At 41.6% G+C, this 14,322-nt stretch overlaps 1 protein-coding gene and 1 pseudogene across 1 annotated transcript in view; one reads left to right on the top strand and one right to left on the bottom strand.

The window, feature by feature from the left end:
* The window catches only part of BCLAF3 (BCLAF1 and THRAP3 family member 3), a 72,103-nt gene extending 67,336 nt beyond the window's left edge, over nt 1–4,767 (bottom strand). Inside the window, 2 exon segments of the mRNA XM_037821189.1 lie at nt 1,652–1,725; nt 3,014–4,767. Of these exon segments, the coding sequence (XP_037677117.1) occupies nt 1,652–1,725; nt 3,014–3,067 (128 nt within the window). The 5' untranslated portion in view covers nt 3,068–4,767.
* Nucleotides 4,768–10,911: 6,144 nt separating this feature from the next.
* LOC119522668 lies at nt 10,912–12,938 on the top strand (annotated as a pseudogene).
* Nucleotides 12,939–14,322: the final 1,384 nt, after the last annotated feature.

The following is a 14,322-nucleotide window of genomic DNA, read 5'->3' on the forward strand; positions in this document are numbered from 1 at the left end:
CATTCTCAATTCTCCTAAAGGGGCAAAGGAGATCCAAGGAGTCTGTTCGGAGACAATTCTCCATGGTTCTCTCCAGTTCTGCCCATCTTGGGATAGAGCAGAGGCACTGACACTTTTGTTCCAAGGCAAACAGACTTGGAAGACAGAGATAATGTCTCCCCTGGGAGACATGATTTACTATAAAAAGAGGGCTGATTTGTTTGCTGTCCAGAATAATAAAAGACTTACAGGTTTACTTAAAGCTCCAATGGGGGATATTCTAAATTCAGGTTTCTCAGCTATGTGCTAAACCCACTGCTTCCCCACATCAGCACCCTTAGGGTTTTCTGTTATTCTGTAGCACCCTTAGGGGATTCAGGGCTACAGGAATCAACTTGAGCATGAAGTTCATGCTGCCTGCAGTGCCTTGAGTAATGATTTGTCTCTGACCCGGGGTATCTCCTGGCAGGCTAATGTGTTAACTTGCAAGTAAGATAAAATATCAGTTCCTTTACAGTTCTCAACAAAAAGTCCTGAGAAGGAAGCCAGAAATCTGGCATTAAGCTTGGCAAGGTCTCTTGTGCCTCTCATAAAGGCATAACACAAGAGAAAGACATAAAATGACCTTGAGTCCCTCCATTTTAAAGTCATTTGTTTCTTTACATTTCCCTTTCTTTCTGGAACTCTTTCCCATTATGGTTTGGTCTTACGAACTACAAAATGAAAACTGCTGCAGAAATGATCAACTAGTCATTTCATAACCAAAATGAATAAGCACAATGGCCAAGTCACATCAACATGAAAAATCCTGGTCTGCCTTTTGTGTATTCAATTACAGTACTTTTTAAAGTCCTAAAACATACTAGCCATTTTTGTAGCTCTGTGCCTTTACTCCTGCTGTCTCACTTAACTGAAATACTTTTCTTCACTCCTTCTGCCTTTAAAAATTCTACCCATCCTTAAATATCCAGCTATTCTTTGCAGACTTTCCCCTCCACAAAAGCAGAACTAATTATTGCCTCCCTGTGAATCCAGGGAGTCCCAATCAATAGCATAGCACTTTTCACACTATGTTCTATTTGGCTATGCTGTCATCTCCCCAGCCAGACTGCATGCTTGCTGAGGCCACATAAGATGGCATCCTTGCCTTTGTATTCCTAGGACCTGCCTCCTGTAGCAGGTATATAATAAATACTGGTTGAATTGTTCACATCTATGTATACTATTTATACTAATGACCAGAAGAGAGGAGCACTAACTACGACTGAGTCATTCAAAACTCTATTATTCTACGACGAAGAAGATGAAGAACTAGGGAACTGTTTATTTCCTAACCCTCAATTTCTTAAAATATACTGATTATAAAAGAAAATAAAAATACACCGAAGAGTTCTAAACCACTCACTATCACAAAAAATGTATCATCCTTCAAGATGTCTCTCTCTCTCTCTCCCGTGCTGAGGCCACTGCATTTCTTTTTATTATGGATTAATTCTAGCTACTGGGGTAAATAAATAAGGCTGTCAGATCCTCAAACTTAGGGATACAACCTCTACCATTATAAAGCACCCACTGTGAATAACCAGGTCCTAGGAGCTTATTAGAATTGGTCTTCACCAGTTCCAGCCCACCACAAATCTAAACTTACTCTGGTAAGCTAAGAACTGCTCACCTGTGTTTCCACCTAGGGGATCTAGACCGTGACCGTGCCATCCTTTGACATGTGAGCAATATCCACTTTCCACTCTGCAAAGAAACACAGTACTAGCAAGTTTGTAGAAAGAGCCTGCAATCTGGTTGTGAGGACCCAGGGCCCCACCCCTTCCTCCACTATGACATACACGCCTATGACCTGGCAACAGGCCCCTCCCTCTCAGGGATGACAGCATTAAAATTTCCCTCCCCTTATCACTGTTAGTAAACAAATTTGGGGAGACCTTGCTGTAATTAAATCTCACAAGAAGCTCCGTTGTCACAAACCTTTATAAGTACCATCCCGCCTTGCTCTTTTTCCCGTGGTTCACTTTTCATGGCCAGTTGCAACCATGAGACCATCATCTCCTGTCAGTAAATCCCAATTAAACCCATGTCCACTTTCATGCCTGGTGTGTTCTTCAGTCTTAGGGCTAAGCTGGGTTGGAACACTGGTCTAAATCACAGTGAATGCCATAAAAAAAAAGCTACATAAACCCTCTGTGCCTCAGTTTCCTCATCTGTAAAAGTGGGAGTGATGATAATAGGACCCACCTGATTGGAATGGTGTGAGGATAAAATGAACTAAATCAAGAGTCAGTAAGCTTTTTCTGTAAAGGGCCAGACAGTAACATTTTTAAACTCTGTGGATGACATAAAAGTCTCTGTCCCATCTTTTTTTTTAAAAAAAAAAAATAAGCCTTTAAAGCGTAAAAACCATTCTTAGTTCAAGGACCATACAAAAACAGGCCCCTCAAGCCAAATGTACTGTAGCTTGCTGACCCCTGAGTTAAATCACAAAAAGCGTTTAGAATGTCTGATAGTAACTGTAAAATAAGTGTTCAAAAAAAAGAGAAAAAAATTACTCATAATTCCTCCATCAGAACACAGCCACTACTAACTTCCCATGTTTTATCATGTATGTAAACACTTCATATACTCACAGCAAACATATTTAGGAGTATCTGATGGTATATCCTGATTTTTAAAGTTGTTGGATAATAAGAATTAGAATTTGCAATTATAATACTCAATTGCTTAATACTGCTTAACATGCTTAACGTTCCACCAGATAAATATACAATAATTTAATTAACCATTAGATGTTTGGTTTGCTTCTGATTTTGTGCTAAAACAAATAATGTCCAATAATTAAATTTTTAAAGGCACTTCAAAACTTGATTTTTTCAAATATTCCTCAGTCTTTAAAAGAAACTGATGGCTCTAGGAACTGAATTTTAAAAATATGTAATTAAGGTGTAATCTTCTCTACTAGCTATTCTTTACATCTCAGAAGTCCTCCTCAGTTCCAATACTATAATTAAGTAGTTCTTCAACTTACTGGATTCACGCTCCTGGTGGCTTTCAAAATTACTGCCATGGGTCCATGAATCATACAGCTACCACACACAGAGCACCTATTTCTCCTTTTACCATTAAATTCCTCAAAAGGGCTGCCGTATACCAGCAATTATCTCCAATTCTTCTCCTCCCATTCTTGCTTGACTTCTCACCAATCTGGCTTTCTGCCCCACCACTGCACAACTGCCTTAGTCAAGATCACTAATGAAATCCATACTGCTAAATCCAATTACAAATTCTCAGTCCTCCTCCTTGACCTACCACCAGCAGCATTTGACTCACATCTTCATCCCTGAAGCACTGTCTTCACTTGGATTCAAGAATACTACACTTTCCTGGTTTTCCTTCTACCTCTGTGACCTTCCTCTGTCTCCTTTGCTGGTTTCTCCTCATCTCCCATCACACCACTCCAACCCCTAAAAAGTGCACGCAGGGAGGACTTCCAGGGATGATGGTGGAGTAGGGAGCTTCAGAACTCAGTCCTTCCATCAAAACAACTATTAAACAGGCAGAAATGGTCTGAAACAACTATTTTGAAACTCTGGAATCCAGAAAAACACTCTATAGCACCCAGGGGAGAGCAGGAGGAAGAGGCATATAAATGATGGTAAAGAACCATAAATTGTTCTCTTCACATGGCAGCTACTGGCACCCACCCCCCACTCTCACGGCTGGATGCAGCAGAGTCCAGTCCCTGGCTAGCTGCTGCTGACAGAAAATGACATAAAAAATCCTCTTCTCCAAGAATAGGGGTGTGCACGGCCAATCACCAATCACAGCTTTTGATTACAGAACTGGGATCCCAAGGTCCTGGCTCTGAGGGCAGCTACCGCCCTGGACAAAGGCAGCGGCACTCACCGTTTCAACCCAGCACTGACAAAGGCAGCAGCAGTCACTGTTTCAACCCTCCCTGGCAGGAGCAGAGGCAGTAGATTTAAAGAAGCAGGGCCTCCTCAGGGCTGCGGGGAACAGTTAGCTGAAGGGCTGCATTTCCTTCTCACGCCAGGAAAGCTCAGCTTTGGGGAGCCATTGAAGAAGCTTTTGGTACCCTTCCTGATTCCTTCCACAGGGCACTCTGGAGCCAGTCTGTAGCCCCTTCGTGGGTCTCTGGCCCTGTTTTGGCTGGGAAAGACTGAATTTGGAAAGTCCTCCCCAGGGTGACCCTCCTCCCAGAATTTGCCCTCCCGGCAAAAGCAGCATGAGACAATGAAAGGAGAGTAAAAAAGTATAGAGGCGGATAGTCTGGGACAAAGGCCTGCTGGCTTCAGATACCCCGGAGAGGAATGGTTTGTCCCCTGGGAAACAGAAGGGACAACCAAACTCCAGTAAACAGGGGAGCTCTGAAACAACTAAAAAGCAAAAGCCTAGGACAAAACAGAGGCTCAGTAAGATACGGAAAACCCTGCACAGTACATTCACCTTGACAGACTTTCCTAATATGAGGGCAGACGCTCAAGAAAATCTCTGTCTTATCATCAGCTGGGTACAAACCCAAGAAACAGAAATCCCAGGAAGTAAATCCCAGAGTTAACATTTTAAAACATAAAATGAACAGTGTGCAACAAAAGAGTACAGGACAAAAAACCAGGAAATGGTCCATTCAAAGGAAGAGAATAAAAATACAGAAAACACAAACAGAGATGACGGGATTGTTGACATAACAAACAAAGCCTTTTAAAATGACCCTAAAAAATGCTTAAGGAGATGAAGGAAAGTACAGAGAACTACTACAGGAAATCAGGAAAACAATGAATGAACAATATGAGAGTCTAAGTAGACACAGAAATTTTTAAAGGTAACCAAAAAGAGCTACTGGAGTTGAAGACCACAATAATTGAAATGACAAATTCCCAGAAGGGTTTCAAGAGCAGCATGGAGCCAGCAGAAGAAAGAATCAGTGAACTTGAAGACAAGACACCTGAAATGAGTCAAGCTGAGGAGCAGAAAGAAAAAAGAAATATTAAAAGTAAAAATAGCCTAAGATAGCTATGAGACACCATCAAGTGCACCAAAATATGTGTTATGTGAGTCCCACAAGGAGAAGAAAGAGAGAAAGGGACAGAAGGAATAGACCAAAAAATAAAAAAATTAAAAAAAATAAATATGCACATCCAAGACGCTCAGAAAACACCAAACAGGATAAGCAAGAAGAAAAATACATCCCATTACATATTGATTACACTATCAAATGCAGAAGACAAGGAGCAAGTTCTGAAAGCTTCAAGAGAAAAGCAACATGTTATACACAAGGGAATCCCAATAAGACTAAGGGCCAATTTCTCATCAGAAACCATGGAGGCAAGAAGGCAGTGGGTTGAAATACTTAAAGTACTGAAGAAAAACAGCTGTCAGCCAACATTTTTTTATCTGGCAAGACTCTTTCAAAAATGAGGGAGATATTATGACATTCCCAGATAAACAAAAACTGAGGGAGTTCATCACCACTAGACCTGCCCTACAAGCAATGGCAAAGGGAGTTCTTCAGACTGAAATTAAAGGATTCTAGACAGTGATTCAAAGCACCATAAAGAAACAAAGACCTGCGGTAAAGATAACTGTTTAGGTAATTATAAATGCCAGTATTTATTGTATTGTATTGTTGTAGTACGTAACACCACTTCTTACTTCCTACAGGTGCCGAAATCCAAATGTATAAAAAGTAATGATAAATCTTGGTTTTTTGAAATACAATGTACAAAGATATAAGTGGTAAAAAGTACAAAAATATGGTGGGGGGACAGGAGTATAGGAAAAGCATATGTGCATACTATTGAAGTTAAGTTGGCATCAAACCAAATATGATTGTTAATATATTTAGGCTGTTAAATTTTAACCCCATGGTAACTGCAAGGAAAACATGAAAAATATATCCAGATAGAAATGAGAAAGCACTCAATATGGTACAACACAAGAAAGCAAATAAATATAAAAGTAGGCTTTAATGGAAGTGAGGGACAGAAAAGGTGTAAGACTTACAAAGGCTAAATAGCAAAATGTCAGAAGACCTGTATTATCAATAGTGACTTTAAATGTAAATGGATTAAACCCTCCAGTCAAAAGGCAGAGATTAGCAGAATGGATGAAAAAGCATGGCCCAACTATATACTGTCTGCAAGAGACTCATCTTAAAGTCAAAGATACAAGTAGGCTGACAGTGAAGGATGGGAAAAAAATACACCATCAAATACTAACCAAAAGAGAGCTGGGGTGGTTACAGTAATACTGGATAAAATAGACTTTAAGCCAAAAACAGTTACAAGGGACAAAGATGGTCATTACATATTAATAAAAGGGACAATTCAACAGGAAGAAGTAACAATTATAAATATATATGCACCTAACAGCAGAGCCCCAAAATATATGAAGCAAATACTAAGAGTTTTGAAGGGAGAAATTGACAGTTCCACATTAATAGCAGGAGACTTTAACACACCACTCTCAATAATGGATACAACATCTAGTCAAAAGATCAGTAAGGAAGCACAGAACTTGAACGATACACTAAACCAACTAGACCTAACAGACATATATAGAACACTGCACCCAATGAAAAAAGAATACACATTTTTCTTGAGTGCACATGGATGACTGACTATATGTTGGGTCACAAAACAAGTCTCAATAAATTAAAAAATATTGAAATCATACAATGTAACTCCTCCTACCACAACAAAATGTAGCTAGAAATCAATAACAGAGGGAGAAAGGGAAAATTCACCAATATGTGGAAATTATACAACACACTCTTAAACAACCAATGGTTAAAGAGGAAATCAGAAGCAAATTTAGGAAATATCTTGAGGCAAATGAAAATGAAAATACAACATACCAAAACTTATGAGATGCAGTGGAGGCAGGGCTGAGAGGGAAATGTATAGCTCTAGATGCTTACATTAAAAGAAGAAAGACCTCAAATCAGAGACCTAACCTCAAAACTGGAAGAACTAGAAAAAGAAGAGCAAACTAAACCCAAAGTGAGCAGAAGGAAGGAAATAACAAAGATGAGAGCAGAGATAAATGAAATAAAAAACAAAAAACCAATAGAGAGACTCAGCAAAACAAACAGTTGGTTCTTTGAAAAAAATAAACAAAATTGACAAACCTTTAGCTAGACTGACAAAGAAAAAGAGAGTATGCAAATAACGAAAATCAGAAATGAAAAGGGGAACATCACTACCGACCCTGCTGAAATAAAAAGGACTGTAAGCGGATACTATGAACAACTGAATGCCAATAAATTAGATAACCTAGATGAAATTGACAAATTCTTAGAAATATACCTACACTGACTCAAGAAGAAATGGAAGATTTCAACAAACCAATTTCTAGTAAAGAGATTGAATCAGTAATCAAAAACCTTCTAACAAGGAAAAGTCTAGGACCAGATAGTTTCACAGGGGAATTCTATCAAACATGCTAAGAAGACTTAACTCCAATTCTGCTCAATCTCTTCCAAAAAATTGAAAAGGAGGGAATACTTCCTGACTCATTCTACAAGGCCAACATCACCCTTGTACTAAAGCTTGATAAAGATACCACAAGAAAAGAAAATTACAGACTGCTATGTCTTAGGAACACAGATGCAAAAATCCTCAACCAAATACTAGCAAACTGAATCCAACAGCATATTAAAAGAATTGCACACCATGATCAAGTGAGATTTATCCCTGGTATGCAAGGGTGGTTCAACATAAGAAAATCAATTAATGTAATACACCACATTATCAGAATGAAGGAAAAAAGCCACATGATCATCTCAATCGCTACAGAAAAGGCATTTGACAAAATACAGCATCCTTTCTTAATAAAAACACTTAGAACACTAGGAATAGAATGAAACTTCCTCAACATGATAAAGGGTATATATGAAAAGCCCACAGCTAAGATCCTACTTAATGACGGAAAACTGAAAGCTTTCCCTCCTAAGATCAGTAACAAGACAAGGATGATCAGTGTCACCACTGCGATTCGACACTGCACTGGAAGTTCTTGCCAGAGGAATTAAGCAAGAAAAAGAAATAAAAGGCATCCAAATTGGAAAAGAAGAAGTAAAACTTTCCCTATTTGCAGATGATATGATCTGATATACAGAAAACCCTGAAAAATCCACAATGAAGCTCCTAGAGCTAATAAATGAATTCAGCAAAGTGCTGGGGCATAAGATCAACACCCAAAAAATCAGTAGTGTTTCTATACCCAAGCAATGAACAATCAGAACAAGAAAAAAATAAAAAAATTTCATGCACAATATTAACTAAAAGAATCAAATATCAAGACACGCAACTAGGTGAATGGATCTTGAGGAAAGCATTTTGAGTGACATATGCCAGAAATGAAAAGACAAACATTATACTGCCTCACTAATATGGACTAATTGTAACGTGTAAACGCTGAGAATTGAATCTGAAGAGCACAGGTTATCAGGGGAATGCTTATTGTAATGGTCCCTAGATTGTAAGCTCTTACAGCAGCCGCATCTATTCCTGAGTTGTAATGGTTATCTCCAAATTCTGAGATGCTGAGCTTTTTGTGTATAACCTGGTCAGTCTCTGGAACTTTGGGTATCTGTGTGACACCTGAAACTCAGAGCTAGAGCTCGGCAGATATGAATGTCAGTATTAGCACATATAGTAACTGTTAAAAAAGCTGAAAAAGAGTTCAGACTTCAACTAGAGATATGAATGAAGCAGGTCTGGTTAAGACTAAGGCAAATCAGGCCAAGTGGTAAAGGACAATATTGACTGTGTTTTAAAACTTCAACTTCTGTGCAAGACTAAGGTAAAAGATGTTTATTTGGTATAGGATCTATATTTTCTGTAACACACTGAATAATTTAACTTGTATGGTCAGTTTATTCAAACACCGTAATTACATGGAACTTTGAATAGGAAGTGAGATCTAGTAGGTTTGTACAGGTTAGTGTGAAATACTGAAACATCCCAAAAAATTTGGGCAGAGAATAAAAATGTATTTGCAGGGCTCCCTGGCGGAACTGGGGGAAAATGTGGAAATGTTGGACTTCCTCACCTGGGTTATTACTGATATTCTCACAAACAATGAGGACTAACAATTCAGACAGAGCCCTCAATCTTGGGGCTTGCCCTTATGAAGTTTGTTACTGCAAAGAAGAGGCTAAGCCTACTTATAATTGTGCCTAAGAACCTATTTGTTGCTCAGATGTGGCCCGCTCTCTCTAAGCCCACTCAGCAGGTGAACTCACTGCCTTCCCTCCTACGTGGGACATGACTCCCAGGGATGAGCCTGGACCTGGTATTGTGGGATTGAGAACATCTTCTTGACCAAAAGCAGGAAGTGAAATGAAACAAAATAAAGTTTCAGTGGCTGAGAGGTTTCAAATTGAGTCAAGAGGTCACTCTGGAGGGGATTCTTATGTGCTATATAGATATCTCTTTTTAGTTTTTAGTGTATTGGAATAGCTAGAAGGAAATACCTTAAATTGTCAAACTGCAACCCAGTAGCCTTGATTCTTAAAGATGACTGTATAACTATATAGCTTATACTGTGTGACCGTGTGATTGTGAAAACCTTGTGGCTCACACTCCCTTTATCCAGCGTATGGACAGATGAGTAGAAAAATGGGGACAAAAACTAAATGAAAAATAGGGTGGGATGGGGGGATGGAATGCTTTGGGTGTTCTTCTTTACTTTCATTTTTGTTCTTATTTTTATTTATTTATTTATTTTTTTGGCGTAAGGAAAGTGTTCAAAAATTGATTGTGGTGATGAATGCACAACTGTATAATGGTACTATGAATAGTTGATTGTACACTGTGGATGACTGTATGGTATGGGAATACATCTCTCAATAAAACTGAATTTTTTAAAAAAGGATCAAATATCTAGGAATAAATCTAACCAAGAATGTAAAGGACTTGTACACAGAAAACTACAAAACACTGCTAAAATAAATTAAAGAAAACTTAAATAACTGGAAAGATATTCCATGCTCATGTACTGGAAGACTGTTTCATTAAGATGTCTGTACTACCCAAGGCAATTTATAGATTTAGTGCAATCCCAATCAATATTCCAACATCTTCTTTGCAAAAAGGGAAAAGCCAATCATCAAACTTAAATGAAAGGGTAAAGAGCCCCAAACAGTCAACGCCATCTTGAAAAAGAAGAATGATGTTGGAGGACCCACACTTCCTGATCTTAAAACTCATTACAAAGCCATAGTAATCAAAACACCATGGCACTGGCGCAAGGACAGACATACAGACCAATAGAATAGAATTGAGAGCTCAGATCAACCCTCACATTTATGGCCAACTGATTTTTGACAAGGTGGCAAACACTACTCAACTGGGAAAGAACAGTCTCTTCAACAAATGTTGTTGGGAAAACCGGATCTCCATTTGCAAAAAAAAAAGGAGGATCCCCTCACCTCTTACCATATACAAAAATCAACTCAAAATGGATCAAAAACCTAAATATAACAGCTAGAACTATAAACTCCTAGATGAAAACATAGGGAAGCATCTTTGGGATCTTGTTAGGCAATGGTTTCTTAGAATTCACAACCAAAGCAAAAACAACAAAGAAAAAATAGATAAACAAGACCTCATTAAAACAAAAAACTTTTGTTCCTCAGAAGACTATCATGAAAATAAAAAGACAATCTACACAATGGGAGAAAATATTTGGAAACCACATATCCAATAAAGGATTAATATCCAGTATATATAAAGAAATCCTTCAACTTAACAAAAAGTCAAAGAGCCATTTTGTTCTGCTCAAAGAGGCCGTAAGATTGGGGAGCGGGGGACAGTGATAGTTACAGATTGCCCACTGGGGCTCTAGTTCACCATCTCCTCGTCCCCCATGCAGGTCCATGGTGTGGCAAAGGGCCGGACCATGGACCTCTGCATTGTGGTGTACAACGTCACCTGCAACAGCAAGTTGCAGCTGCTTCAGAAGCTGCTGGGTGGCTGGAGCTGGGAGGAGCTGATGGGAGAGGTGGCCAGTTGGGGGAGACAAGGTGGAGAACCTGGTGGACCGGCGCAGAGCAAGTGTGGAGGCCAGCAGCTCAGTATACTTTGATGGCAAGACCACTGAGGGCACACCGCCACTGTGGGCCACTTCGACCACAGGCCAGCTGAACACTGTGCATAGCCTGCTGTGTCACGGAGCCTCGGTGAACCACACCATGTGCGCCAACTCGATGCCCTGCACACTGCCTACTTCGATGAGCACCTTGAAGTGGTGTGCTACTTGGTCAGTGAGTACCAGGCCGACTTGGAGGTCCCCATAAGCACAGGTACACATGCCTCATGATCTCCTGTTATAAGGGCCACAGCAAGATCACCCACTACCAATAGGAGCAGGGCGTCCAGGTGAACCCATGCAGCACCAAGGGCAACATGGCCCTGCAGGACTGCACCAAGTCCACCAGCCTGGAGATCCTGCAGCTGCTGCTGGGCTACAATGCCCTCATGGAGCACAATGGCTACAGAATCACAGTGCTCCTGGAAACCAGTGTGACAGGCCACTCCAATGTCGTGGAGTACCTCATCAGGAGCAACCTGTATAGAAGCATGGCCAGGGCTCTCCCAGGAAGGCCCCTCTGCCATCATGGACGTGAGCAGTTCCTAGGGGCCTATTGCTCTAGCTTCTCCCCAGATGAACCACTTAACAGTGAATCTAATGAAAGCTGCTGTCCCATTAGCCAGGAAGATAAAGTGGAAGCCTTGGAATTGCTAGGTGCCACATATGTGGATAAGAAACTGGGGGCCATGGACAGTGGATTGTATATCATGGATGATTGTATGGTGTGTGAATGTATTTCAATAAAACTGAATTTAATAAAAAAAAAAAAAAAAAAAAAAAGAAACTGGGGGCCCTCAAACATGAGATGGGCTATGGAGTTGCACTGGGGCGGGGGGGGGGGGGGGCAAGTATTTGCCCAAGCCAGAGCCCCAGCAGCTGGTCCTGCCTATGACTACTCCGGGGAGATGAATACCACTGAGGAACTAGAAGTGTTTACATCACCGACCTAGACGAGATGCTAACGCAGGCCCTATTGATCCATGAGCAAATCCTGGTCCTTCTCACCCAGACACTTCCTATTACATCCATTACAGGGGTGCCATGTATGCACACTACGGCAATTTGAAGCGCTGAATCCACTTGTGGAAGCACACCCTGGACATGCAGCAGAACACCTTGGAGCCTCTGAGTCCCATGATGTCCAGTAGTTTCCTCTCCTCTGCCGAACTCTTCTTTTATGTGCTGCAGGACCAAGCAGTAAAAGGCAGCCTGGGTACGCAAATCAGCTTCACAGATCTCATGGGGGTGCTCAGCAAAGAGAAGTATAGTGGGCCCTGCAGTTCCTCAAGGACTTGAGGACTTGGCCCAGTTCACCAACACCTTGGCCATCATTCTCAACCTGGTGGAAAGTGGAGTGCACCCCTGCTCAGGAACACCTGAAGCACCAGACCTTCTATCAGCTGCTCAAATGTACACCACACGGCAAGAATGGCTTCCCCTCTTTGCACATGGCCATGGACAAGGACACCAGAAATGTGGGCCGCTATCCAGTGGGCAGATTCCCCTCTCTCCACGTGGTTGAGGTGCTGCTCAGCTGTGGGGCCAATCCTGACAGCAGGGACTTTGACACTACCCTACTACACATACCAGCCCGGAACAACTGCCTGGAGATCATGAATGTCCTGATAGGAGCAGGGGCCCACATGGACACCAACAATGTCTTCAAGAAAACAGACTATGAGCTGCAGGACAAGAAGCTCCTGGCCAAGAGCATGGTGCAGCCCTTCAACTATGTTACCATTCAGTGCCTTGCCACCCGAGCCCTGGACAAGAACAAGATTCCCTACAAGGGCTTCATTCCAGAAGAGCTAGAGGCATTCATCAAACTGCACTGACCTGCCAAGAGGGTCCAGCCCCTCATCCTTCTCCTCTCGTTTTGTGTGGGGGGCAGGAGGAGGGTGTGTAGCAGACACTCATTCTTGCCTTCTCTTGGTGAGTGCTTCCAGTGGCACTAAACAGGAAGGGGGCCCTCCTGCCTTCACATCCTTTTCACCTCTCTGGAGAGAGGAAAGGAATCAGCAGGCTGTTGGTACTAAAAGCCTTGGGATTGTGTACCAGGAAAATGGTCTTTCTCCAGGAGCCCACCCATTCATCCTCAATCGGGAAAAGACACAAGCCCTTCCACACATCCTCTGTCTCAGTTTCCATGGCCTTTGTCATCCTACCTAGAGGCAGAGCGAACAAAGCCATTGCCTGCCTTCCCCTCTGGAAACACAGGAAGAAGTTGAGAATCAAGTCCGCCTCTCTGGATGGATAAACCTCTCATTTCTTCCAGCACTGTTACACCCTCCTCCCATGTTGCCATAGTCCCGGAGCAGCTGTGTGGGCTCTCTGAGTAGGACAGCCTGCCTGCCACTTAGATAGCTTGCAGTTGGATTAGGGTCTTGTTTATTTAGCAAGCGGGCAGGTTACAAGAGCTGCATAGGAGTACTGGGATTTTGCTGCTGGTTTTTAAGAATTTTCCTTGTTGGACTTCTTTGTTGTGCCTGAAGTGGCTGAGACAGTCAAGGAGTGAGCTTTGTTGTATGAATAATTTGGTGAACAAAAGTAAAATGCCACGGCATCAGTCCCTAAAACTTGGGCAACTGTATATTTTTTTAAAAACTTCACTCTTTGGTCTTTTACTCTGGCCTCCCAAATTTCCACTCTTGTCAGTGATCTTTTTCCAAACAAAGATTAGATCAAGTGCCGAAAGAGCCAGCTTGGCGACCATTTTCCACCCAGCAAGAAATACCATGGTTGGTTTGGGTTATCTTTTTCCTGGTTTCTGAGTTAACACTCTAGGCCACTTTAGCTTCACAAGTCCATGTGCAAAGTTGTGGGCTGCGTCCACCACAAGTGGCTCTAGACATTCTTTACAGCTGCTTGGAGAAGCTGAATCCAGATCTTCCTGAGAAAGAAGCACTAATTCAATGAAGCAACTAGCTAAGACAGGGAAATGGCTGGGACAAGTTGCCTGTTAAGGTTTGTACAAAAATCTTTGTTACCCATAACTCAGGATATCCTGAGTTCTGGTTGCAAGGGAATGTGCCATAGCAAGATTTTTCTTGGGACTGATCCTACATATGCTATAGTGGGCAACAGATGCCTGGCCTGTCTGGAGAACAGTGTGTAGCAGAAGGTGAAACAGCTGCTCCTGCAGCTCAGGAGGAAGGTCAAGTTTGGGAGAGGAGAGTTCCAGCACCACACCCCTCTGGCAGCCTTGTGACGTAGACATGC

This window comes from Choloepus didactylus, chromosome X (assembly GCF_015220235.1).
Source record: "Choloepus didactylus isolate mChoDid1 chromosome X, mChoDid1.pri, whole genome shotgun sequence".
NCBI lineage: Eukaryota > Metazoa > Chordata > Mammalia > Pilosa > Megalonychidae > Choloepus > Choloepus didactylus.